We start from the raw sequence: 24,339 nt of genomic DNA on the forward strand, positions 1-24,339 counted from the left end.
GCGACATGAATAATTTGGCCTATCTAATGAGTAATTGGTCTTTTCAGAAAAGCTTTTACAATGTAAAATTGGAGTATTATCTGTAAAAAAAAATACACAAGAAACAAAAAGATTACATAAATTGAAGACTTCCCAAGTGTTCTTTTTTTATCCAATGTTAAATTTTCAAGGATTGCTGTGACTGTAATCATGCAAAACATTCCTTAATACCATTATTATTATAAATATCATTATGTTTTTTGGCAACTGTAAATACATTACTTTAAGGATCTTGACTCACACTTTGATCACCATAACACCAATGAGCAAGAAGATATAAAATCAACACATATATTAAACTTTAGAGTTTCATTTTAGTATGTTGCCAACTGCATAGGAGTGGGATCAGAGTTTTTAAATGCAGATTGCTAAAGTGTAAAAGGGAAGTCAATGGTATTATGGTGACTGGTGGCCAAAAGTGGAGTTGGGGCCCAAAATGAAATCTTCTTAGGATTTCATATAATCTTGGGCCGGGTCTGTTTGTGGCAATCTAGACATAGTGAAACAAGCCGTATTTTAACACCTCCTACCTTCGTGTTGCTGTGCCTCTGCAGCAGTCGCGAGGGTATTACACCTCATTTCCTCCAACACTCACGAACGACTACATATTCACGTAACCCCTTCTTGTTTTGATTACTTCATTAAACTGAAACTTTGTACTTTGTCTTCTTGAATTCAATCAGATACTAATTAAAAAGGACTGCCGGAAAAGTAATGAGTGGAAGGAAGCATAATGCATTCCTATACTGTCCTTAAGGGAATTATTTTGGGGCTTGGCTGAGGTTCAGGGATGTAGTGGAGAAAAGAGGAAGTCAATATCTCAACTTATCTTCTGTGCCCCTATGGAGACCATCTAATCTAATGTTAGATGAGATAATCTTCTGGAACATATAGTCTTTGCTTTCAATCATCCTGTTGGGATTAAGTGGTTACAATCCTGTGTTAATACATTAATCTGTAATATTAAAACAGCCATAACTGACAGAGTTCCCCCTCGTCTACCGCAGGGTGCTGGCAGGCTTGCAGTGACCAGAGTCAGGGTGGAGTTTTTAAGCAAGACAGATTGAGAGTAGCCTCTTTGGCACAATCACATTGTATCTCTAATGTTGGGGGGGTTGGTGTGTTATTGCACAGCCATTTATCATTAGTGTGGCAGCCCAGCCTAAGCTGCACCCCCGCTCTCCATAAATACTTGATTAACGGACCTAAACATTGCTGATAACTGGATCTTAGACTGCCATATGAAGGATGAGCAACTGCTTTATTGCTTAAATCCCACCCACCTACTGTGGGGAAGCATGTCAGTCTTTTTGGAACATATGTGCCACAGTGCATTACTGAGCACTTAAATGACTGCTAATACTAGTACACAGTTTGATTTTAGTGACACGATTTTTGCAGAGCACAGGCCAGATTGGAAAAAGTCTGCCCTTAAAGGTGGCTTTGTGCATGTCGCTGCAAATAAAAGCCATTCTGCAAAAAAGTTTCTATTTGACTGAGCAGTCAATGAAAAATGGACAGATGGAGTACCAAAAAAAAAAAAGTTTGTTCTTCCAAGAAAGAGAGGATAAAAGTAAATAAATCTGCAAACCCAGGTACGTTTTTAAGATAACTTTTAAATGGATTCCTGTTGGCTTGCTTTTTTAACCTTCAACTCTGGGGATTGGTAGGAGCAAAAAAAAAAAAAAGCGCTTTGAATCCCATCGCTTCTGTTGCTTCCTCAAGCGTACCTTCATCCTCATCAGTGGCGCTGACGGTGACAACAGTCAGACCAACATCTGCATTCTCATCGACAGCGACTTCATACAGTCGCTGAGCAAAGACGGGCTTGTTGTCGTTGACATCGCTGATGAAAACCCTCACATATGCTGTGTCTGCAAAAGTGACAGAATAGGAAAAGATTAAACACCAACACATAGGGTAACACTCTTATTTGTGAGTATGTATAATTCACAATCCATTTTTTTTTCTTTTTAGGGAGAAAGCAACATTTAATAATTCCCTGTAACTTAAAGGTTACAAAACTTTTATTAAGATTCATGTTTGCTGTAATTTAAATTTAAATTGATGTATTGTTTTAGCACTGATGACAGCACAATAATAGTGTCAGTGCTAAACCTCTTCAAGCACCTGTATTTTTGCAGGGAAAAGATACAGAAACTCTTTGCTGGGAAGGTTAAATATTAATAAGATGACAACTGTTTGTGTCTTATCTGTGCCCTCCTCATTACACCGTTTATTTCTTTAGTTAGAAAGAGTAAACTATCTGCTCTGAGAGCTTGCTGTCAACATGTTAATTTAAACCCGTTGCAGAAAGAGATGATGATAGTGGCACGCAGCTTTATTTTCTTGGCTTGTTTTTGCATTTTCCCCTATTTTTATTTTATTTTTTTGGTGTTTCCCGCAGGGGTGACAAAGAGACAGGTAATGTTTGCAGTGTAGATGAGCCCTCCTGGATGTGGAAGATATGTAGACACAGCTAAGGCCTCATTGTAAATGCTAAGCAGCCCTGCCAACCCAAGAGAGAGGGCTTTACTGCTCCAAAACATCACCTGCAACACCCTAATACCAGCTTCACAGATACAAATGAAAGACTCAATCCTCTATGCAAATGTCACGTCGCATCACTCCAGATACAGGCTGAGATTTTTTTAACTGTCTAAATGTCACACACAATTTAAGGTTTACAAACACAAGCTGTACAGATTAAATAATAAACAGGCACAATTAGAACTTGTGAAAAGGTTGGGGGGCACTACAGCAGAAATAAATATATGAACCCATAAAACCGGTAAATCTCCAAGCTGTTTTCAGGCTGCAGGACGCTTAGGCATTCTGGTCATGGCAGTGGAATAAATCAGATTAAGAGATTCTGCTTTTCAAATTGAAACCCAAGGTGTGAATGTAAACTGATGTAATCTGTTTAAAACTCAAGGCACAGACACAGCGCCGTGCACCAGACAGAGTTAGAGAGCTCAGTGTTACCCCATCAGGCCGTGTTTGCAATTATTTTTACCGTTAAAACAGAGACAATACATTAGTGTGAAAGTCAAAGTTTAAAAAATCACGACTTGTTCAATCAAAACTCTCACACCAGGGCAAACGATAAAAGGCACTGGGAATATATTTTCTTTTCAATAAATATCAGAGTTCCTCAGAATCGTTTTACAATTGGTTTTTATAAACTTACTGACCACTTTATATACATGTATGATTGTTTGCCAGCAGAAATAATGACACAGTCAATCACAGTATGGCAACTCAATGTAGTTATGTGGACAACTTATTGAATCTATGCCATGAAGAACTAATGCAAAGGTAGTGCGACCTGCTGCCAGTGACATGTACCTAATAAAGTGGCCAGTGTGGGTATAATCAACTGACTTTGATTCAATTGTACTGTAACTGGGAGAATATTGGATTTCAAATCCTTGAATCTAATTATGACCATATGATCCAATTATATTGTAAAGAACTGGACGAGATCTAAACGGAACCCGTTGCTTTTGTAAAATCCCTGATGAGGATATTTGTTGTAATGAGGAGGCATGTAAACGAAACTGAATTGAACTGAAATAAATGTATAGATGTGCTTTGGTCAGTTAGAGGGCAAAAGTCCAGGATCCATCAAGATCATTGCTTGACAGATCCTTGACTGTCAGAATCAGACAGTCCAATTGTGATTGTATAAGGAAAACTTGTCTCATTTGAACTTATATTGTTTATGGACTAGGAAGGTTTTACAAATGTAAAACACTCTAAGCATCACAGTGGCATTACTCTCTGACTGCTTAAAAAGAAAATCAATACACTGAAGTTCCCCTTGTTGATTTAGAGATGTCAAATGGACTGCTTAACATTTTCATGAGGTTGAAGACAAGAATACTTCATGCAAATCAGGGACATCTAACAAGTCTCTTTCTTTGAAAAGCCTGACAAAACAAAAGCGTAAAGTGGTGTTAAGATGGAAGACTAAAACAAGAATTGAACAACTGTAATCCTGCTGTATACATGCTCAAAAACAATGTTTATAACCTTTTTCCTACGCGAAATAATGCTGGTAAAAGACAGCATATTATGAGTTTAGTCTGTCTGTAGCCACATTAAAGGAAAATGTTTTTTTTTTCCAGAAATACGCATGATATAGAAAAAAACCATCCAGCCATCTCGAACCTGTACCTGTGTTTGGCTGTTTGTTTTTGCCAGGTCGTGCTGATTCTTGGCCGTCTTCTGACTGAACCTCCAGCAGGTAGGAGCTGCGGGCCTCCCGGTCAAACACAGCTTCCGTGTAGATGACTCCATTTTGGGGGTCGATGCGAAAGAAGTTGTGGTCACCACTGCTGTCGCTGAGCAAAGAGTAAGTGATCTGAGGAACACAGATAATTGGAAATGTAAACCACCGCCGAAACGGTTGAAATTAAACCTGGATCTGTATCTCTTTATTAAACTAAATCAATGCTGTCGGCTTTACCAACACTTGCGCAATCATTCAGACAGCTGCTGACAGCAGCTTTCAACCATGCCTTGAAATTCTGTGATGAAGGTAGAACAAAAATTCCCCCAGTGGAGGAAATGAGTTGTGACGCTACATAAAGCTGCTTCTGCTGTGACATGGATGGTTGAGCAGAGAAATAACACTGTGGAGTCAGCTGCGGAGCTTTTCCTCCCCACGTTTACAACACAAACACAAACAGATCTGCATGTACCTCTCCGTTAAGACCCAGGTCTTTGTCATGGGCAGACACTTGGAGAACTGATGTGCCAATCTGGGCTCCTTCTGTGACCGAGGCCTCATAAATAGAGGATGTAAAAAATGGCACATTGTCGTTGACATCTTAGGACAAAGAAGAGATTTATTGGCTAGTTAATAATTTCTTTTTCACACATTAAAAATAAATTCTTGTGGAGATTTGTAGCCTCTGTAGCTGTGCAAGATCTAGAAATATACGGCACATCTTAGCAGTAAGCTTGCTGTCATTCCAACATATGTATAAATATTACAATAAAAAGGATGATCACTTTATCATGTTACACTCTCAGGAAGACAGATATGTTCTTTAAACCCACGGCAAATAAATTTACTTTGGTGCTGAAGATACAGTCAAACAAACTGACAGGTACAAATTTCTAACAATAGAAATAGCTTCAAGAAGAATTAATCCTTCACTTCTATGTTCACAGTTAATGTTAATTATAGCAAAACATGAACGTTTCTATGCTTTTACAACTACAGAAACCTACTAATGAAATTATGAAGACTACAAATCTACTGTCAAACAATTGTAAAATCCAATTTTAATACCTGTAATGTTGACATATACTCTTGTGAAAGCTGCTAGAGGGACTGCAGCCACATTCTGAGCCCGGACCCGCAAAGAAAAAAACGGAGTGATCTCATAGTCCAGCGGCTCTGACACCAGAATGGATGCGGAGCCATCTTCCCGGTTCGGGGAGAGATAGAAACGGACCGGCATGTTGGTTTCAGGCACCATCCCGTCCTCGAGGTTGTAGGTCACTCTTGGGTCACCCAGCTGAGAGGTTGCCTTGATTGTCTGAAAAGGACAAGAAAAAAAGCAAAAAAAAATTCAAATCCCAGGTTTTGTGGTGAAATATCAAAAAGTGCTGGGTAAAGCAAAGTAAGACAGAGACACAGACACGTTTGTTAAAACCCTTACAGCCAGCACTACGAGAAGGGTGCCAAGTGGCCAAGGACTGTTAAAATCCAGTCCATAATCAACTATGAAGTTTAATATGCCAAACTTTGGCTGTGAGTGATGTGTCCTAATCAATTGCTCCTTTTAGATCATAAAGTAAATCCATAAATGCACAAGCATAAACTTCTTACAAATCACTTTGCCCTTTACATTGTGCACGTTGATCAGCTGAGATAATGAGCTCTGTGTGCTTTCAGATGGTGCTACAAGGGTTGAACAAAGGTGCATGGCTCACAACTCAAAGCATAGCTTACAGCATGCATAGGATCCACCCAATCCATGTCATTAGCGCCTTTAAACTTTTGTCACTGTGTAGTTACTCCTTTAGCAGATCCAAAACAATAACCTCAGGAGGATCTACTTTGTAAGCAAAAAAAAAAATATTGACTTAAAGAATTACTTTAGAAAACAAACTTATTTTCTTTCTTGCAAAAAAAAAAAAAAAATCAATAGCAATTTTATATTTTTATATTGCATACTCCAGGGTTTATTATGGCCATTTCAAAGCTGCAGAAGTCAGAATGTTGATTACATTGGTGTTCTAAAGAATTATCACAAAATATCTAACAACAAGCATTTTAGTGAGAACACCATAAAACAATAACAGTACAAAACAAAAAAAGAAAAGAAAAAGACCTGAAGGAATATATCCAAATCTTTCCATGAATTTATCATTTGATGGCACCTGACTTCCTGCTTTCCAGCAGACAAGAAGGCTTGAATGGTTTCAACTATATATTTATTACCTGGAACCCCATAAAAAATCATTAGTGCAATATGTGGTGTACTTTATAATACGCATTCAACATGCATATTAGAAAAGGGAACAACAATCCAATGCTCTTTGGTTGAGTTTAGTTACTTCCAGCCAAAAAGATTATAAAAAGATTGTACGTCAAACCAGCATCAGCCTAAGATCAGCAAAGAGCTACTGAGCTGCTTCTAACAGCTCAGTAGCTCCTTTCAAAATACATGATAAATACTATATATAAAACATGGTAGTCTATAGACTCTGATCAAAAAGAAAGAGGGATGTAGACTCTGGAGGTTTATTTCTATTGCACTGACCGTGATAAAGCACACTTAAGAGTACAGTTATTATGGCGTATGGGCTCCTATGGACACTTAATGGCAGTAATCTTATCACAGTAATCTAATCACATCTGTCAGAATGAATTTGCAGGGTCCGTTCACCAATTACATCTCATTTCACAAAGCAGCCTCTGAAAAGAAATGGCCAGTTGGTTAATACGAGAATAATTCAGGGCATATATCTACATATAGCAATCTTCTGTTGCAGTAAAAGTTTAAAAGATTATAAAAAAGCAATATCCAATTTAAGCAACTGCACTAAGACGTCTGTCAAAGAGAATATGAAGCTTTGTAGATGACCACATTAAGGACTTTGAGCTTTATAGTGGAAGATGAAAGGCAGTTTTTAGTTGTTTATTTTTCTAGAAGAGCTCCAACCATTTGACCAGATGTAGTCACATGAACACTAAACATTAAGACTTAATAAACACCCACCAACAAGGTTTATAACTATGGACTTTAACATAATAGACTTAAATATTTCTTATTCAATTGTCATTACTTTACAGAAATCATTTTTCACTTTGACAGTAAAGGTTTAGATTTTTTTTTTTGTATTACTGTATGTTTGTGTCAAATAAGTCAAATTGGGTTGACGATGATGTCATGACTGATTTGTAAAAATAATAAATGGGTAAAATGCCCAAACGGATGAACACTTTTCATAGGTACTGTGTATTGCTGAGTATGTAATAAGTCTACATAGTCTGTGTTTCACTCATGTAACTGAATATTTTATGTCAGTAATGATACTCTAAGTTATTGAGATGCAGCTACATATTCATTCTTATCAATAAGAAAATGAAAGAAGCAATTTTGATGTTCATTCAGTGATTTAATCCTGCAAAAGATTTTTACAACCTGCAGAAATGCTACAACCTGAACATCTTGATCTAGTTACGAGAAGAGGCACTAATGAAAAATGTGGAATAACAGTCCAGAGACTCCTGTTTAATTTTCTACACAGAAAAAAAAAAAATACCCTGAATATTAATAATTAATGACCTCTAGAAGCGCCAGCAGTGTTTTTTTCCTCATTTGGACAGAGTGAGACAAGCTTTCTGCTCCTGCAGTCTGATGCCAGCAATGCTAATCGGTTCTTGGTTCTAGCTTCACGCTCAGCTGCTTTGAGATGCTAAAGAGCTGGGCTAAAAGGAACAGCTTTGTATTTAGGGAAATGTATTTATTCGCTTTTTGCCAAAAGTGAAAAGACATCACTCTCATCTATGTTTGAACTAGAGCTTGAAGGCGATTAGCCTAGCTTAGCATAAACAAATTGTAACAGAGTTAATCTGGCAAAACAAATGAGATGCAATTTGTTAATTAGTGCATTCCAGGACTGCTGTCAGGCAAAAAAATTTTCTGTCTTTGGACTAAGCCAGTTGTATTTTATTTACTTATTTTGTTCGAGTTGAGCAAATTAACTGCAGGCTACATATCAGGGTATGCTGTTAGGTTATTTAAGCATGTGTCTTAAAGTCCAAGTGACGAAAGGCAGCTCAAGTAAGGCCAAACAGTTTCTTACCTTAAGGCAGATCAGGCTACAGAGTTTTACATGACAAGCCAGAAAAACTATACAAAACTCCATTTGTAATTGGTAATAAGGGAAAATCAAAACTGTCATTCAGTTTTGATTGATTATTTAACTGCAGTTAAAGTATGAACTGCAGTTTACATAACAATGTTTAACCCAGTGATTTGAGTCTATAAGTAATCTCTCTTATCAGTGCACCTCTCCTAGCACTAAAGGGAATTTGCGGTCTAAAAATTGAATTTATATTTTCTTCACATCAAAGATATTTAATTATTTTTAGTAGTAGCCACGAAGTCAGAAAACACGCTCAGCATATGAGATTCTGTGTCAGACTTCGCTAACTTCAAACCAACGTGCTTCCAGTTTTTTGTCAGTCCACTGACGAACATAATGTGATTCTGTGACATCATCGGTTCACACTTCAGTAACCCAAACACCAAACGAGCAGCTAATTCAACCCTTAAATAACAAAAGAAAAATCTAACAACATTAAGAGCGACACCATACAATTAAAGATGCAAATTGCCTTACCACAATAGGTGTATCCCTAGCAGTGTTCTCAGGTACGACAACGTTGTAGCTGTCTTTTTCCCACTGAGGAGGCTGATTCTTCACATTAGTAATGGTCACTGCCAGCTCCACGGAAGTGTTGCGATTTCCTCCATCTGTTGCGATAATGTCCCGTGTTATATAGGTTCTCTGTAGAGAGAGTTAACAACTCAGGTGTTTACAGGATCAAGAGACATAGTTAACTGTTAAGTTTACAGAAAAAAAAGAGCAATTAATAGCATACAGCAAAGCCTCGGGGTACAGATGCTAAGAACAAAAGCATATCTCATTATGACATGAAAATAAAAGTTGCTGTCTCATGATAACAGGATATTTTTCTTGTCATCTCAAGATAAAAAAAAAAAAAAAATCTGTCATAATAAAGAAATCAAAATCTGACGCCTTGCAAGAGAAGACCACCATTAATCTAGAGCGATACAAAGAAAATTAACTGACATTTGTTTATAAAGTCAATAAGAAGTAATTTAAAATATCATGGAGTCCAGAGGTGAAAAAAATATATATCCCCATCGTTAGGCGGCGCAGCACCTCATGGCATTGACTTTGTTAAATCCAAAATTCAGGTGAGAAAATGTAATTTTACTCTCTCTTTGTTGGCTTTCAAATCTAAAAGGCATGCTCCATCGTTCTGCACCCTCAGCCCATCTTTTGCTCCAAAAATGGTTGCTTTAGCTTCAACCTTGAATCAGTGTGACGAGCAGGACAAACTTTTGGGTTGTCCCGAGGCTTCTCATTTGCAATTCATAGAAGGATTTGTAAAGCAAAGAATGCATGTCCAAAAAATATTATTGGAGGCTTATAATCACATCTGAGACAAAGTCTATCAGAGCTTCAGTTGAATTAGCATAGCATATAAAGCAAGAAGAAACACCTAAACTGACAGGGCCCTGTGACTCTTTTTAATTGTTGCTTGGAAACCTTTCATTCCTACCTGAGGTTTGTTTTGCTTTTTTCTTCAATAAACGAATGTTCTCATATCATGACAAAACAGAACAAGTGGAAGCCACAAAACAAAAGCGAGTTTTATACATTCATATATAGCCAGTGACATTCCTTAATGTCCTTTGTGACTCTAGAGACTTACAAATTTAGGAAAATGTTCTTTTAAACTGGCCAAGAGTTGTTTTGCACATTCAGGATATTTACAACTTGTAGCCGTTTCTACAGATTAAGGCAAATTTTAACATTGTAAACATTTAGTATTGAACCCGAGGGCGACGAGTTATTGTTTATTGCAATGAGAGGGGAAGTAAAGAGGCTAATCTTCATGAATAAAATAATCCATTTGCAGGCGCAGAAGACTTTCATAGAAACATAATGATATAAACAGCTTGAACTGTCATAAAAATGTAATTATTTTACACGACTAGCTTACTGGAAAGAGAAATATGCTTAATGTAATGAAGAGTTCATCACGACTGAATAAAATTTAGGTGGTTAGCCAAAGTGAGATGAAGAGCAAAGAGACCGTGGATTAAAAGTAACAGTTCAAGTTGCTTCACATAGTACAAAGTGAACAATGTTGAAAACATTCATTAAGAGATTACTGGGACTGTTCATCAAAGTTAGAGCAAGGGAAATATAGCGCACTTGAAGTACTTTTTTATGCCTGTACAATATTTTCTTCTTTTCTACACTCACAATGAATAATTTAAATCAGTTCTTAAGTTGCACTATTACCTGTTTTTTCCTATTCGTGTTAATAGGAAATTATCATAATATAAGTGTGTGGTAAAAAGGGATGTGTCTCAGTTTCCAAATTACATTTATTATTCACAGGAGCATTTAATTAGTATTTGTGAACAACTCTTTTGAAAAGATTAAACTCAGAACACAAAGATTGTAATCTGTGCTGTCCAACGTGGTGCCAGCGGCTGCTGCTGCTTTTTTAAATAAATGAATGTCAGACCGAATATCTGGAAACATCCGACAAAGGTTTTAAATTAGATTTGCAATAAATGTTTTTATTTTTTTTATTTTTTATTTTCATCTCAGCCTGAAATTATCCATGGATACAGTCTGGATACAGTCGTGCCAGCCTTTCCAGTCCTTTCCACCTAATTCTCTGTGGAGATGTAGCTACTGTACAATGTTTTGACACTTCATGAACCACGGCTGTGCAAGGCACTGTCTTACAGTGGGACATAAAAATATCTGCCTTTGTTCAGTTGCCCTTATCCTTCAAATTCAGCTGAAGCACTGGGTTTATACTGGTAACTGTGTTTTATTTATTTATTTTTTACTGTAGTTTTAAAATGGTCTGGTACTGATTACTGTGTAATGAGAAACTGACAAGTAAATCAAAATAGAGCATCGTCTCAGACCAATTATACATTTTACATGAAAACACAAGTGCTTTAATGATTTCCGCTGCAGCGTGATTGAAGGACGATTCAAACAGCTTCTGAAAGTATGCTAAAATATGCAGCATCATCGCTTGACGAGGTTTTGGAGGCTTACTACTTTTAATTTTGCATGAAGCTAGCGGTGAAGTCATAAGGCAGATGCCGCCGTGGATTTCCGATACTGGCACGCTTAAAAGTATGTTTAATAATAAACAACCCAACAGTGAAAAGGTATGTGTCTGCCAAAAGAACAACACTTTCTTTCTTGTTTTTTTAAATAAATGAGAAACAACAAACACGGAATGTGCTGTGGCTGTGGGGTTATAAAGAGTCAACCACACATAAAAAATGTAAACAGAATGTCATGCAGAGCTGAGTTAGATGATAAACATTGGGGATAAAATCCACTGGTTATTACTTAAACATATTTCTTTTACAAAAAATATGATTCAATGAGTCAACTGTATATTCTCCCTGAACATGCCTGGGTTTTCCCTGGGAGGGATGGATGGATGGATAGATAGAAAATAAAAAGAACTGCAAAAAACCGAGACAGCTTTACAAACTAATTTAACTTTTTTTTTTTTTTTTGCTGTCTTGATTTTGCTGTAATGACATGCAGTCTGTATTTTTGTGGATGTCATGAATAGAGATAATGTTGGTAAATATGATGAGATTTACATAATTAAACACAACAGCAACACACATTATAATGCGTCATTAAACAATAGAGACGCGGGACAACAGGATGCTTCCTGGATACAATTAAAGACAAAGTTCAGATTGGTGCAATAAGAAAAATGTCAGTCGTGCAGCCAGAACCGGAACATCCATACAGAACCACAGTGACAGAAAAGTGGCTCCACTGACAAAGGGTCACATAGGCAGGTGGCAAACAGAGTCGCTCCTTAAAAAATACATGTTGTTCCAGCCGCGATAAAAACTTTAGTAATCCATACTGAAAGGTCTTGAACTTGTTTCTTTTTTGGCTGGAATAAGTATACTAGTTAGGAAAGAACAGGATTAATAATTGAAATATTTTGGATACAAAGCTTGGCGTTGTCGCTTTTTTTTTCTTTTTTTTGTCTATGTTGAATAAATCAGATTTGTACTAAGTCAGACAATAAATGTCTAAAATTAATTCTAGATTGTTTTTAAAAACTTTCATTTTAAATCAAATATATACGCACATTGCTATATAACCATTTAGACACTGCTTAGATGCATTCTCAACAAAAATGTTCACCGTGACGTTATTTTCCATAGCAGAGAGATTTTACCAAACATTAGAGGTGGCACCAAAGATGAAAGCACATTTAAAAGTAAACTAGTTTCGGTTAAGATGGCATATCTGACACAGGATATAAATTCATATCTGGCTTGGGAACATTTTTTTTTTTAAATGACCAGAGAAGTAACCTAGTGTTGATTTCACCCAATACAAAGAAGGTACAGTCGGTTGCAGCAAACTTGCTGTATTTTGTCTTTTTGGATTGTCTTCACCCTCACTCGGTAGTGGCCCATACTACATATGGAAATGTTGGCAGTATCTTGAACATCTCAAATTTAATACGTGAGACTACACTCTTTAGGCTGTAGACACAAAGACACAGGTAAGAGTGGCGACTGCACAAATCCAGCTATCATAAGACACTAAAGACATTCAAAATATCAACTCGACATTCATTTTATCTTTGAAAATAATAGTAAATCCCTTTTTACAGAACCTCTCTCTGATAGAGACATATTGTGACGTTCCCTTTGTGTTTAATTTAAATAATTAATGGCTGCTTACCGCAGGAAGCCTAAAAAGAAAATGAATGCTGTTAAGTCCAGCTCCTACAGAAGATATCAGAATCAGCCAAAATCGGTATAGGCAGGTTAATTCTCTGGAGAAACTCAAAATCCTAAGCAAGGCACAAATCCCTTCTTTTGGCATCTTTTGACAGCATGGTAAGTGACTATCTTGTAGTGTTCTGTTATAGTTTGCATTAAGGCTGCATGCATAATCATCCAGTCTTCAAGGTGTCTTTAAAGCATTTGAGACATTTTAGATTGCAGAATGCAGCATGCTTCCCTTCTAAAGTATGAGATTATAAATGGTGACAAAATTATCTTAAATTCAATACAAGAAAGTCGCAGTAATTAAGGATGCAGCTGCACTCTGTGATAAATGGCTTTCTAAAATGTTTTCCACCCATTAACAGTCATCAGCCAGGCGATAAGTACTTTCTTTTATAACTCAGTCTACCGTGATCCTCTTCAAATATACCTACAGAAATCTGACATTGTTAAATATGCTTTAAATCATTTGTTTAGCTTGAATTGTTTTCTCTCTGTTTGTTCCCCTCTGTGGCATTTCCCACAATGCAGCACCCCTGGGAGGAAGACATACGGCAGAATGGCAGTCACAGACGGAAGCACTTTGATGGGACTTGTTCATTAACTTTGTTGACACAAACCCACGGGCTACCATCTAATGCATCAAAATTGATGCATTAGTCAGTGAGTGTGCATGCGTGTGTGTGTGTGTGTGTGTTGGCCAACAAATCTACTGCATTCTGACTAACCTGAGATATGGGCTGGTTGACGTAGACCCATCCAGTCACAGGGTTGACCCGCAGGTACTCAGGCTGCTCCACTGACATGGAGTAAGTGATGGCTGCGTTAGTGCCGAAGTCATCGTCGTGAGCTGCCACACGGAGGAAACTTGTACCAACCAGTGTGTCTTCTCTTAGAAAATCTACAGAAGACAAGTATTTTCTGCGTGAATCTTGTTCACTGTCAGACTTATACGAACATATTTTTGTATTCCCCAGCAGAAGGCAATAAAGATCAAAACGCATCTAGTTCCAATGGGAGGTTTGCACAAACTTACCAAAAGCATGAATGTAATCACTGGGTTTTACTTAATTATTTGAACAGTTGTTTTTCCAGGGTGGAATGAGCCTACATAAGACAGCTTCAATTAATTTTTGTGAGAATTGGATGGACAATTTGGATTCTGGGCTTTTACTTACACCCTTAGCAATGTCTCTTAGCAAATTGTATCAAAGCCACCCACTTTTTGTAGCCATCAGCCAGATCCTGACATGTGTTTGGTTGGCTATTTGCCACTCGTGTTGGCAGAATTAGCACAACTCATTAAAATTTTTGGTTTATGCTTTACAAATTCCAATTATAGGCCTCTTCAGATTCACTGCAAGAGTGACAACTACTGGAAATTCTTCCTACCCCACAGCATCACCAACCACGACAACGCCTTAAAGATACCTGGATATGACAACATTAAACTTACCCTTGGAATAAATTATGTATTTTAGAGTAGAACTGAAAAATAAATCTGATGCTGAAACACATAATTATGTCAAAACATTAACAATCTGACCCCAACTCTCACTCTCAGATAAAATATATGGTTAGGCAATTCAGGAACAACCAAATGGAAACTGCCAGAGCATCAGGGTTACTGTCTTCAATGAAGCAAGTCTCACAGTGGCTTGGACTGAAAAAGTGACAACAAAAACGAAGCACTAGCTCCAAATAGCTCAAGTGAAATTTGCAGCTGCCCACATGGACAGCCAAAGGTACTCCAGAGAGAAGTTATATGTTCAGGTGTCAAGATTCACCTAAATCTTGATATCAAAATGCTTTACTTCATTATCTTTCCTGTCCCAAAATTAAAAGATTCAAATTAATAATTAAAATAAAAAAAACAATAATAATAATAATAATAATAATTCTGATTCTGAAAAGCCTCAAATCACATCCATGCCAGTGATGATTGTATGTAAACTTCAACTGAGGTAATGTGGTCAGGGGAGGACACAGCTTTTGTATTGGCCAAAACGGTTTTCACAAACTAAACTGTCTTGAACTATCTACATTTCTATTAAACACATTAGCAGAAAGCTGGACTAATGGCCTTTTTTGGCACATCTTAACCAAGCTAAAATGGATGTGCTCCACTATTAATTACCTATAATCAATTAGAGAATTGGAGAACTAGGAGCTGAAATCTTTTGTTTGTGCATGAAAAGACATGCCATAGCAACACATAGTGAGCTAAAACTAATTTGTATTTTTAGCCATTAAAGTCATCAAACCTTTTCTTCAAATATTCACCAAGTAATGCTCCTCGTTTGCCCTTTTTAAATTCAAATTGGTCGATTAAACAGGATAAAGGCCATGCACTGCGACTTCTGCCCTGCCTGTTCACGACTGTATTGTTCGGCGTTCCATCTGTGCTTCAGTGTTGCTATTTTTGGCTCATGAATAATATATGTTTAACACTTACACTCGTAGCGCAAATTCTCAAACTTGGGGCTGTTATCATTCTGGTCCAGTATCTGGATGGCAAGCTGACAGATGCCAATGAGCGGCTCCTCGGCCCAATCAGTGGCCGTTACTGTAATTGAATACTCTCTCTGCCGCTCCCTGTCGAAGCGCCGGGCTGTCACAATCACTCCTGTAAAGTCAGAAGCATAATCAAGGCCCTTCATCAACCCTCTGGCAAATATACACACGATTGCTTATAAATTCACTCATCCATTCAGTGGTTTTCCAATTCTCTCACTTGAGTCCGTCCATCCATCAATCCATAAATCGAGACAAGTAAACAATTATTAATTTATTCTGAGCAATTCGAGCCCCCCTTTGAAGAGCCGCATATCTCCGTGATTAAGATGAAGAAGAGATAACCAAAGCTTGAAAGAAAATGATTGATGGAATAACATAATGACTCCACATATTAACATTTCAAGCAGTCTTGTTCAACCAGTTTCTTACGCTGAGGAGAAACTATAACCTCGTCAGACCTCAGCTCAGCTCAGCTACAGGTTTCGTCACTAATATTCTTACAAACCGGACATCTCATTTTAAACCTGTAAATAATTTAACATCTTATCTAAGGACTCCCTGCTCTACTCATAAGTCTTCTCTCACATTATATTTTGTTTTACAATGATCATTACGGACGTCAGGTACCATTTAACTTCAGATCTGTCTATCTACAGGGTACTCTGTGTTTCATGTATAATTGAGACCAATTCTGCCCTGCAACAATCCACAGCCCCCTACCTGTGTCTGGGTGGATTCTGAAGGCAGGCATGGCACTGTCTCTGTGCATTAAGCCATATTTCACTTTTCCATTTGCTCCCTCATCTGCATCCACTGCATGCACTTGCAACACAAAAGTCCCCGCTGGCTGGTTCTCCAGCACTGAAGCCTGCTCACGGTACTGCTGGCACTGAGATAAAGAGCAGGGAGGGAGAGGGGAAGAGACAAAGCAGACACAAATAATACAAGGAAGAATTGGTACATATACTGTCAGAAGGTGTTGCATTAATGAGAATACGGGGATCACAAAAAAGTCACTTCAAACAGTTTACAGGTCAGGAGGACGGGTACAGTAGCTCAGATTAATTGCAGAACCAGAAGCACGCAACTGTGTAAAAGAAATCACTTGAACTGATTTATTTTGAGGAGCCAGCAGTGAACAGTTTTGGTCTTTGGCTACAGTTTCAATCTATCCCCCCCCTAATGAACATATGCCCTAAATTAAGAATGTCCCTCTGGAGTCTTCTTGCATTGCATCTATATATATGCAAGATACGTGTTTTGATAGAGTGACCATGAAAGACAAAAACAAATTGAAAACAAGAGTTCAAGAGGGACAGAGAGATGAGCTGGATCAAAGGATGTGAGCAGGGGCAGAACCGTAGCCGCTCACATTGACACCAAAGGCCTAACTTGATATTTACAAAAGTTGCGTTGTTCTCATATGGCCAAAAACACCTCAGGAGAGCAGGCTCCACGTGAATGCGTCATCTACGAAGTTCGAGTCATTCCTAATTAGGGAGGAAGTTCATTAGACAGGTGTAGTGTATTGTGATGATATTGCACTTTTATTCAAAAATTAATTGAAATCCCAACAGACTGCCTAAAGATAGAGTAGGTTGTGCAAGCTAATCGAAACCCATGGGAAAACAGAGAGAGGGAGAAGCCTGGGAAATGAGAATTCCAAGAAAATGAGAGCTAGAGAGGGGAAGGAGAGGAGCACTGAAGTTCACAGAAACAATCAGACGCAGGAGAAAATGGATGACACTAACAAGGTCTAAGCCAGTTGCCAAAAAAAAAAAAAAATGACATTTTATATTTCTGCAGTTTCCAGATAAGTCTCCAAAGATTCCAGCAACATAGAAGCAGATTATGAAGACATAAACAGCCTGAAGAGGTGGTAGATGGTGGAGTTGCAAAAGCCAGGCTTTTTTTTTTTTTTTTTCTTTGATACTCTCCACCACAATCCGGAAGATTCCAAGGCATTCCTAGATCTGAAGAAAGATACTGTCCTTCATTTAGCTGTGAATCTCCTCCTAGCGGGACGTGGCTGGTAAACCTCCAAACGAGGCGTCCAAAGGACAATCTGATCACATGACCAAACCACCTCTACCGGAGTTCTTCTTTGAGATCTCACCGTAAGACTGAGACCAGGCACCATACATAACAAACTCAGTTAGTTGCTTTCACTGGTCTGTCATTTTTCCAGCCTTGATATCTTATTAGCAGAGGTGAAGGTCGGAACATAAATGTACCAGTAAAGTGAATGTTTTTTTTTTTTTCTTTTTGTCTTAGGCCCTCTGTACCACAACAGACCTGAGCAACGCAGCCTTTAAACTAGATGACGCCCCAATTTATCTATCCCTACACCATTCCATCCTGCCAAGGATAAACAAGGAATCACAATCCTAAAACTTGCCCACTCGAGGAACAGATTGGCTCACGAGCTGGAGGAAGCAGTCCACCTTTTTTCTGCCTGAGCACCATGACCTCAGAGGTAAACGAGATGGCTCCCATCCAGACCATTTACATTCAGATTCTTATCCCCTCCAGTGCCCACTGAAATTCACGGCCCTAAAATGCCAACAGAAACACATAATGCAAAATCTGCAACAATGTAACCATGAGGTTCCTGGAGCAGACGCTCTCCACTTTATGACTATGTATGTAGCACCTTTGACAAATAATGATTTCACGTACTTGTCCATACTCTATCCACAGCCTTCTTTTAGAAAAGTGTATGTTGTTTCAATAAGTAATACAGTATATACTTGCAGTCGGTTACTTAGAGTTATTTTGGGTTGATCAGGCATCCTCGTCTGCCAAATTGCTTTACGCAAACAAAGTGCACCAGAAATGCATGCTCACACAGTAGAAATAATTCACACTATGAAACATTTAGAAAACCCCAAAGGATTAAATTAAATTATACACTAGGTGGGGGAATTTCTTAAATTATTTAAATGGTAAATGTAATGAATGCATGCAGCGGTTTTCTAGTCATACAAACACCTCAAAATGCTTCACACTCTTGCCACATTTGGCCAGTCGCACTCACATTATGATGTGCCGAAGTGATTTACCCAGGGACACTGCAAAACACGATGGGTGGAAGCTGGAATTGAACTTTTGGGTAGCAAGACAACTAGTCTTAACATTGAGCCACAATCTTCACCATAATTTATTATATTACCCAATTGAAAGGGATACAGACTGGTGTGGGGAATGGAAAATGGGTACAAAATGGTTTGCTTCCTGGTATGAAATACAAGTAGATTAGGACAAAACCGTAACACATGGATAGAAATGAACAAATGGCTGAATCAATCTGGTGCCATAAGGAGAAGAAATTTGCAGAAAATACAACCTTGGCAAATTGTACCTGCTTCCCATTAAATATTATCTACTTGATATGGTGGAAGAGAAACCGGTCTCTTATTGCTCAACTATAAATCAGCTGTTTCCAAAGAAGTTCTGAGAGACAAGGCCAAAAAAGGCAAAACATTTGGAAGCTTTGCTTTCATTGAATTCAATCATTTCTCTTAGTATTATTTTTTAGCAGCCTATTTTGTTGGAAAGTACCAATGAAACTATGTTATCCTTCTTTTTTTGAATAGATTTGATCTTGCTTCCAAATGTTTGGCTTGTACTGTACATAATACAGCTTCACAATAGCAATAATGTTGGATCAAACGTTGACAAGAGCAACACAACATTAAATCCCTGACATTGTTCTGGTAGATTAAAGAGGACATCACTTTGATCCAGTGCTGCCACATGGTTGAGCACAGTGTAATATTTCAGTGCATTTTCTAAAATAAATTACCAGCAACATTGGAGCAACTAAAACATTGCCAAACACAGCTATCGTGTTTTGCAAAGATTCTCACCTGCTCAAATATCGGCTTGTTGTTGTTAACGTCATCAACTCCAACAACGACCCGGGCAGTGGAGGTGAGAGAGTGCGGCCCGCCTGATGCATTGTCGTCTGTGGCTGTTACGTTCAGGACGTACTCCAAGCCTTGAAGCTTTGGCAGGGGAGTGGAGCGCAGACGGATCAATCCTGCAGAGAGCTCAGACCCATTAATATACACATCATAAAATAGGCTGTGTCCTAATAAAGTATGTGCATTCTTTCCATTAGTCATTAAGCAGGACGTTATTGCCACACTGGCCTTGCTTAGTGAGGGAGCAGCTATTGTTAAAACGCAGCAGACAATTCCTTCTGCAGCTATTTTTCTACACAGTTTGAAGAGGGAAATAGAGAGGGGTGGGGGAAGCACCTCTACAGAAGTCCACAGGTAAAAAAAAAAAAAAAAAAATCTGATATGCAGCATACATCCAAAAACTAATTTCACAGTTGTGGTTTTGGTACATTTCTGATACAATAATTGCTCTGAAGATGCACCGGCAGCTCAAGAATTTGAGTGGAAACAAGGAAGAAGTGAGGAGAGTCTGGTTCCAAGTCAACCTAGCTCAGCAGAAGCCTATTAGCCGTTCCTCTTGGCTCCTTTGTCTGCTTTCATGTAACAGTCAAGATAAAAGGTCGGATAAAAGGATGGTGCATCTGAGTCAACATCTTTCTTGTCAAAAGTAATGCAAAAACATCAGAGGTTGCAGGACGAGCAAGCTGCCTGTGATGTGGAGGAGAGTCATTGAAGTGAGAGCATGGGGAGTTTTCTTTTTTTTTCCATTCTCTTGTTGGATTTTTATTCATCTCTTTTTAAGGCACTTGATTAAAGACAATACAGCTTGCCGATACACACATTTGCAAGTGCCTCAATGTTCTTCCTCCCACTTAACTTATAATTCCAGCTGCATGCAGATCAGAGTGGGAAATAATGTATTAATGGCAACACCTGACACTGACATTATTACGGCAGTACATTAAAATAGGTGAATTATAAGATGTACACAGTAACTTTCCCGCCTTAAATGTCAATCTTGTTTGTCATTGCAGCACTAGCTTCTCCAGCTATTAAATTAAGCATTTTTTTTAGCGTTTTCATGAGTTTGACGTTTAAAACAGAGAGAAACATAAGGAAGTTGGGAAGAAAAGATGCATTTGATAATTTTAGAAATTGATACACTATAATATTAAGATATGTAGATAAGAGACTTATTTTCATTATGAGAACATGGAGAGAGGACGGAAAGTAATATAAAGAGATGACACAAAAGAAAGAGAAGCCGGCAGAGCACAGCCTGGAGATTGTGAGCTATGATAGAGCAGTTGTTGTGAAATTGAATTGAAAGGGTTGGGTGACAAATGTCACAGAGATTTCCACTGGTTTCGGATCAAAGGGTAAATAAAAAAGATAAACTGTGCAGTCACCAATGCTAGAAAGCAGAGAAACACAGGAACAGTTTTTTTTTCTCTACACCAGTCAAAAGGGGGAAAAAGAAAAAACACAACAGAAGTGTGGAAATTGCCAAAATAGTGTTATAGAATGTATTCATAATCCTAATAACATAGGGAGTGTCACTTAAAAAGCACTCGAGAAGAATTTATAGTTAATAAATTAGAAGTCTCACTTTCATTCTGCTTTGACTTTGAAACCAGAGGGCATTTAACACACCTCTGCAGGAGTAGCAGCATGTTAGGAAAAAAATGCATTTGAGTTGACAGAAAACCTGTCAATTAGTTTGAGAGGTGAAAATATAATGTCAGGCTGGAAATTAAGAAATATCACCTTTCTGGCTGTCAATGACAAAGTTGCCCTCTTCATTTCCTGCGGTTATGGAGTAGGTTATACTGTCACCATCTGGGTCTTTGGCCAGGACTGTGGCAACAAGAGTGTTGGGACCGGCGTCCTCGGAAACAAATGTTCGATATCTGCAAGGATTCAAAAAGAACTGGGTTATAGCGAGAACCAGAACAAATGAAGCATTTAGTGGAATTGATATAATCAAGTCCTACACCATTATGGCATAATATTACAATTCCAATGTTAGATTGGACCAGGCATAAGTGAGCCTTGGCTGCCTGCTATAGTGCTGTTGAGTCACCGCTGTTCCTTGTTAGATCTCATCTGATAAATACTGCTCACTGCACAGCAGCCACATTCATGAGAGCCACAGTTTTTACGAAGTCCTGACCCATTCATATTCGATCTCTGTCTAACTCGCTCAAATCCCTCGCTTGCGTTTGGACTTTTTCCTAGTCCTAACGCATTAGCTTTGGGTACACCATGTTCGCTTGCTTTTTTCATGTCCACTAACAAATGTCATAAAGAGATGCTGCACACAAAGTTGATTATCGAACTGCGGCTTAAAGTGTCCTGGTGCCAACACAGAAGTCCAACAACAAAACACCACTCAGGGTCAGATCGGCTAGGGAGGGGGTGGAGCAAGCTCGAAATGAATCTTAATGAATCTTAATGTCTAATTGTGTACATATGGTAAAATTCACGGTAAAATTCTTGTTTCTTCTGACATCATTCTCTAAGAGTGTTTCAACTGCACATTTCAATGAGAAAAAACCCCCAAAACGTTTCATCTAACACATGCTCACCATTTGGCTTGTTGGTAACCTTTCTGACCAAAGAGTCTGTGACAGCACAATCCAGAAACTCCAAATTGCTTTTGTCTTACAAAGACTAAAGCAAAATCTCAAACGCTTACATTCTGGCAGATGTGCTTATTTCATTCCTTTTCTGTACTTCTGACACAATCATGTCTCATAGGTGTATAGTCAATTCTCAACTTGACTTGATTTGCACTCACACATCCACGGTAAGAAGTTTTATATACTGCAGACAGGTGCCTTTTCAATTCGAGTGCAATTGATTCAATAGGCCAGATCTAGACAGCAGGCAAGTTTAAAAAGCATCTTAAGGACCTCTGATTGAAGTGGGATGTGCAAGAGCTCAGCTTTGAGTGTTCTTATCTAAAAGTAATAGAGTCGATTTTTTTAATGTAGAAACAAAACGGTTCAATAGCAATAAAAATTTTTAATCTTGAAATTGTGAATTACATCGTCATGAAATTGTACTTACCACGTTGCAGATTTTAGCCAAATAAATTTTAATATTAGAATAAGATCATCTGAGAAAAGATTTTAAAAAATCTTTTGTCATGATGAAGGACCTTATCCCAACCGATCTATAGGAAACACGATGGCTTACTTAAGGCACCCTTGGTTAAAAAAGCTGCCATCAAGCATCTGTAACAGCTGGCTGAGTCTTTGACGCTGCTGTGAAATAATTTTAGCATATTTTTGACATACTGGAAAGCTTTCAGGAATGAAAAATTGATGGAGGGACCTCCTCCTTCAGGATTTTCAGGTAGAGAGTGAAATTCATTCTGAGGAAACAAAGCAACCACAGACCATCACAGTTCATGTTTGACTGTCCCTATAATTCTGTTTTTCTGAAAAGTACTGCTGGATTTTAGCCTATTGTAAAAGAAGCCAGACCTCACAAAAACAGCCTTTTGTTCAAACTTTGGGGAAGCATTGGAGAACATTGACACATTTTTGGTCAATTTGAAGTTGGTCTTTGTTTCCATTTTGCTTAGCAGTGGTTTTCACTTTGGAACTCTCTCACTTTACTTCTTACAGTTGAATCCCAGACATCGACTACAACCGAGACTCGCAGAACATAAAATAAAATTATAATTTAAAAATCTTTTTTTTTTTTTTTTCTGGCTGATTTTTGTCTAGCTTAATGCCAAAAATTGAAGAAATCCCTAAAGGTACAAAAACTGGAACTGTAAAGACATAATGAGAGAAAATTGACAAACACAAAACAAAACGTGGCCCGTAAATCCGCATGCAATTCATGAGCAGACGACGTAACACAGAAGGACAGACGACATGAATTAATGCACTAACCAAAGCATCAGCAGGCTGATTAGACGTATGGTTGTGGCTTTTACTTGTCACAATGATTTAACCTGTCCTCTTAGCCGGCCACAGCTGAGACAAATGATAATGTCTGCTGGGATGTTGAAGTCATTGAACAAATGCTGCTTCTTCAAGCCCGGCCCACTGTGGGCCATTTGATCCAGTGCCTTTTAAAATGTCAGCAGTGATTTGCCATCTCTGTTGTGCTGGGCAGCAAAGATGGCCGGTGAGACACAGGAGACTGATATACCGCTGTGGCACAAAGAACTGTGGGGTGGAGATGAACCCTGTGACTGGGAGGGAAGCTGAGCTGTAGTGAAACAGGAAAAAAAGAGGTGAGGTAAGGAGCAGGTGACAAAGGCGAAGGCTGAAACTGAAATGACAGTAAAAGTGATATGTGGGGGTGAGAAGGGAAAAAAGAGAGAGGATAAAAGAGTATGGCTGATAAAGAAAAGCAGAATATAAGAGGGGGCGGCGTTCTCGCTGAGTTTCAGCTGACTCGTCAGCAGAACTCATCCACTGTGAGATTTGGTGCCATTTCTGCTGCTAAAGCGTGTAAGTATATGTGCATGGGGTGGGGTGTTGGCGTCTGTGGTGAGGGGAGGTGGCGGGGGGGGTGATTGATGGTTTACAGGAGAATGCTGATAGGCGATTCATCTCCGCCAGCCACAGCAATCTCCGTGGCAGCATGAGTGACCTGTAATCCGTCACCCGGCTCAAAGGCCACCTCTTCTCAGCTTCTCCCGGAGAAGACACATTCACTCCCTCCACGTTACTTCCTAAAGCGTCTCAGTCAACTGTGAAGTTGCGCTCGTCTCAGAAAGAGCATGCCTTCCTGTCTGTCTGCTGGCCGAGACATCT

General features: G+C 38.5%; 1 protein-coding gene across 1 annotated transcript in view; it reads right to left on the reverse strand.

The window, feature by feature from the left end:
* LOC103144383 (neural-cadherin-like) overlaps positions 1-24,339 on the reverse strand; it is a 163,495-nt gene that overhangs the window by 65,739 nt on the left and 73,417 nt on the right. Inside the window, exons 7-16 of the mRNA XM_016676047.1 lie at positions 21,326-21,468; positions 19,523-19,695; positions 16,374-16,542; positions 15,592-15,762; positions 13,865-14,037; positions 8,911-9,078; positions 5,342-5,591; positions 4,746-4,873; positions 4,219-4,405; positions 1,770-1,913 (exon numbers count right to left, since the gene is read on the reverse strand). Coding sequence (XP_016531533.1) covers positions 1,770-1,913; positions 4,219-4,405; positions 4,746-4,873; positions 5,342-5,591; positions 8,911-9,078; positions 13,865-14,037; positions 15,592-15,762; positions 16,374-16,542; positions 19,523-19,695; positions 21,326-21,468 — 1,706 coding nt within the window. The remainder of the gene's footprint in view (positions 1-1,769; positions 1,914-4,218; positions 4,406-4,745; positions 4,874-5,341; positions 5,592-8,910; positions 9,079-13,864; positions 14,038-15,591; positions 15,763-16,373; positions 16,543-19,522; positions 19,696-21,325; positions 21,469-24,339) is intronic.

The sequence above is a fragment of the Poecilia formosa genome, unplaced genomic scaffold (genome assembly GCF_000485575.1).
Source record: "Poecilia formosa unplaced genomic scaffold, Poecilia_formosa-5.1.2 Scaffold125, whole genome shotgun sequence".
Classification (NCBI taxonomy): Eukaryota; Metazoa; Chordata; class Actinopteri; order Cyprinodontiformes; family Poeciliidae; genus Poecilia; species Poecilia formosa.